This window comes from Octopus bimaculoides, chromosome 2, assembly GCF_001194135.2.
Source record: "Octopus bimaculoides isolate UCB-OBI-ISO-001 chromosome 2, ASM119413v2, whole genome shotgun sequence".
NCBI lineage: Eukaryota > Metazoa > Mollusca > Cephalopoda > Octopoda > Octopodidae > Octopus > Octopus bimaculoides.
The window spans coordinates 85448026-85452239 of record NC_068982.1 but is presented as its reverse complement, the minus strand read 5'-3'; the positions used below and the strand labels follow the sequence as shown (position 1 = coordinate 85452239).

At 33.0% G+C, this 4214-nt stretch overlaps 1 protein-coding gene across 3 annotated transcripts in view; it reads right to left on the bottom strand.

Moving 5' to 3' along the window:
* Positions 1 to 2210, bottom strand: part of LOC106881831 (mitogen-activated protein kinase kinase kinase 5) — a 147057-nt gene extending 144847 nt beyond the window's left edge. For all 3 annotated transcript variants that reach the window (XM_052978404.1, XM_052978405.1, XM_052978406.1), the window contains exons 1-2: positions 2116 to 2210; positions 1466 to 1531 (exon numbers count right to left, since the gene is read on the bottom strand). In XM_052978404.1, the coding sequence (XP_052834364.1) occupies positions 1466 to 1531; positions 2116 to 2195 (146 nt within the window). In that variant the 5' untranslated portion in view covers positions 2196 to 2210. The remainder of the gene's footprint in view (positions 1 to 1465; positions 1532 to 2115) is intronic.
* Positions 2211 to 4214: the final 2004 nt, after the last annotated feature.

The window sequence follows — 4214 nt, the reverse complement described above, 5'->3', positions numbered from 1 at the left end:
ATGGGTACAGGACGTCACAAAATGTAAACAATATGAAATATGAGATATGAAAAACAACATGAAATACGAAGACAAACTTTTTATTGCGAACAATGAGAGAAACAAATGGAAAACAAGACAAGTAACATAAAGAACAACTCTTAATCAGTTGTCAGCTGTTCATCTACTCCACATTTTGAGCAATTTACGACAATATGTGCCTTCAAGAAAACAGTTGCTCCCGCAAACCAAAATAAAATTTTGGATTTTGCAGAGGGTCAAAGTTGGTAACAAAAACAGGGCAGTGAAACAAATAGTGAGGGCTGCTAAGCCAGACGGGGTAAGGTGGCGAACACTGAGGAACATTCTTTAACAGGAGAAAAGATAGGAGAGGAGACAGACAAGAATAAGTCTGGTCTGTGCAACAAACTAGAAGAAAAGAAAGATGAACACGTGTGGAAAAAAAAGATGGACGATGGTTGCATGTGAGCAATGAGAGAGTAAAGGAGGAAGAGGGACAGATAGAAAATGGTGAAGGGAAGAAAATAAGAATTTGAGAAAGGAAGAGAGAGAAAAAAACGAAATGGAGAGAGAGAGAGAGCAGTACAGAGGAGAGTTGCATCAAAATTATTTATTAAGATAAACTTACTTGGAAATGGATGCATGGCGTTCAATCATATAATAATATAAATAAAATATATAGATAGGCCTATATACATACATATATGTACATACTGACATATATATGTATATATATATGCATATATGGGTACAGGACGTCACAAAACGTAAACATGAATGCATATATATGTACATACATATACATATATATATATATATATATATATATATATATATACATATTCATATATACATACACACATATACATATATATAACATACATATATATATATATATATATATATATATACATATATATGTACATACATGTATATATATATATATATACACACACATACACACATATACATACATATACATACACATATATATATAACATACATATACATATATATACATATATATATACATACACATATACATATATATATACATACACATATACATATATATAACAGACATATACATATATATACATATATATATATATATATATATATATATATACATATATATGTACATACATATACATACATATATACATACATATATATATATATATATACACATACATATACATATATACACACACACATATTTATAGAGAGAGAGAGCGGGAGCAAACCAGAAGACTAAAAGATGCTTAAAATTTGCACATATTGACTAATGAGTGAAATTAACTGGAAAATAGAAATAGGTGAGTAAACCAAAACAAAATTGAGTTAGGAAGGTCAAGGATAGGCTATACTAGGTATCTGAAGTTAAAAGAATTTAGATTTATTGACTAACATTATAGTAGATGAAAAGAAAAAAGTGATAAAATAAAAATATATCTAAAATTACCTTGATTCCTCCGGTGTTTCAATATCTCGCAAGTTCTCATTACTTGAAGATGGTGGTGTTTTTTGACTGAAGGAAAGTAAAAGTTGTAATACAATGTTTGCACTTCAAATCCATGATTTTCATACAGAAAAGACAAAAAAATCCTGCCTCCCAAGATATTTTTGCATATGAGATAACTAGCTTAATTCTTTTAATGCTCACTATAAAACAAGGCAAAGATTACCAACAAGATATGATATTTTATCAAATATTTTCTATTTTACAAACTCAAAGCTTGAAAAACATTTTTATAGATACTGCAAAGAACAGAGAGCAGTTGTGACAACTGACTACGAAAGTATCTAGAGTGGTATCTCAACCAGTCTGCTTCAGTTAAGGGATCTTGATGTTGATGATTATTCAGCATTTATATATATCACATATTGATAATTATAACTCTAAATTTCAGCTTTTAACTGAATTTAGTAATGTTGTTTATTTCAGTTATCAAACTTACTGTCATACCATACTTCTATAACCAAAAGTAGCATGACAATATATTGTCACTGAGTGACTTGGTTAACTCCGTAACTTACATAAATATGGAATAAAAAAACGAAACATTTTGAATTACAAAAAATAGGCTGAACAGAAAGATAGAATTAACTTACCTAGACAATCTTGTTGATACTTTGTTCCAACTGACACCTTTTTGATTTGGGACTAAGAAAAGGGAAAAAGAAAAGGTCATTATCTGTTCAGCAAGAGAATATGTTATTTCTAATGGCACAAAACTGAGTAGTAAAGTTATGCTTGTCATACACTGCTTAAGCAAGTTTCATCTTCTCATATTTGCTACTGCAATCCAGAGAACATAGATGCTACAGTTACATAGTACTAGGTAAAGAAGACCTATTCCAGTCATAATCATCATTCTGTATTTTCCCTGGAATAATATATCCAAGACTACATTGTCTAGTGAGTCTTTCTGAAAACAATAGGATGTGTTTTGAAGGAGATTAGAATGCTAATTCTAATTCTTTGTTATCCAAAGCACTTAGGTAGCCACAGCAGAGTTACAAGCCATATTTGTAAATGCAATATATTGAATCCCTAAACTATAAAAGAAGAAAAATCTTGTTATAAATTCACTTGACAATTTTTCACCTTTGTAAGAAATATCCATGGATTACAACCTAGAAAGCTTCTCATAACATGCAAATCACACACCTTAATCCTATCTACTTCATTTCTATTATTCAAGTTACAATCTATGTTTCAACTTCTTCCATAAAAGTAGTATCTGCATTGTTCAGGAATCAACCTCTATACCTTTCTTATTTCTTTATTGCCCATAAGAGGCTAAACATAGAGGGAACAAAACAAGGACAGACAAAGGGATTAAGTCGATTACATCAACCCCAGTGCGTAACTCGTACTTAATTTATCGACCCCGAAAGGATGAAAGGCAGTCGACCTCGGCGGAATCTGAACTCAGAACGTAGCAGCAGACGAAATACCGCTGAGCATTTGGCCTGGCCTGCTAATGTTTCTGCCAGCTCATCGCCCTCTATACCTTTCATTTCTCAAATAACAGCAACAAAAATTTCTAGTTACAGTGGATTAAGGTCTCCCTTTCTCACCTCTCTAAATTAATTAAAAATTTGTGATTACATCTCATCCAGTATTGCATACATGGATATTTCAACTCACCTTTCTCTCAAGTCATCATCCTCAATTACATAAATACTCCCAACTAATCTTAGCTCTCAGATTCCTGCCATAACACAATGTTGATAGAGAGTGGACCTTTTGACATCTAATTGCTCTCCTTACTTGTCCAGAATCATGACCAACTCACTCTTGAACTCTTTGTCACATTCTAAAACCAGCCACTATCTACTGTTTCTACAACCAACAGAATGTCAAGTCATGGGTAAATCAAGGAAACTCATCTGTCATCCAACTATATAAAAACTTTTGCAAAACTCTGGTTCTTCAAATCAGTTTAGTTGGTCTGAGTCCACAAATATACTTTCCTTGTAATCCACTTGACTGAAGTGAGTGACTGATATTTTCTTTAGATATCACTCTAACATCTTCAATCAAGTAAAACCAATACCCTAGGAAGGCCCTAGGTACATAATAAGAAACACAATAACATGCCTTATCTTTTCTAGTCATCAGACAATCTCAAATTTACCATTATTTTCATTCTTTCCCATTTCCTTGATGTTGCTTGACCACCCCTTTTGTGATCTTCCTAAACCTCTTTTACTGGAGGTTTGTCTATGCATGTTTATATTCACTACAAGTAGGGTGTCACGATGTTGTGTCACATAACCAAACCACTACATTTGTCACCTTTTGAAAATTGACAGAAGTGTTTTGTTATTTATTCTTCCAGGTGATTTCTCTTCCAGCATACTTGTTAGTTCAATGTTCTAATCACCCTTCAGGTAGATGGCCCTGCTCAGTATGTAGAAAAGGAGTAGGTAGTAACTCTATAAGATGTACCCGGTGCAAGCTATGGACACATAAGAGGTGCAGCAACATCAAAGGCAGGTTAACTAGCAAGTTAGTTTTTGTTTGTGGCAGATGTTCAGGTGCAATAAAGACTGCAAACAAACAGGAAACAACTTCTATCTCATTCCAGGGTGAAAAACTAGAGGTAGTCGATAGCTTCCGCTATCTGGGCGACCAAGTTAGTAGTGGGGGTGGGTGCGCTGAAAGTGTAGCTGCTAGAATAAGAATAGCCTGGGCAAAGTTT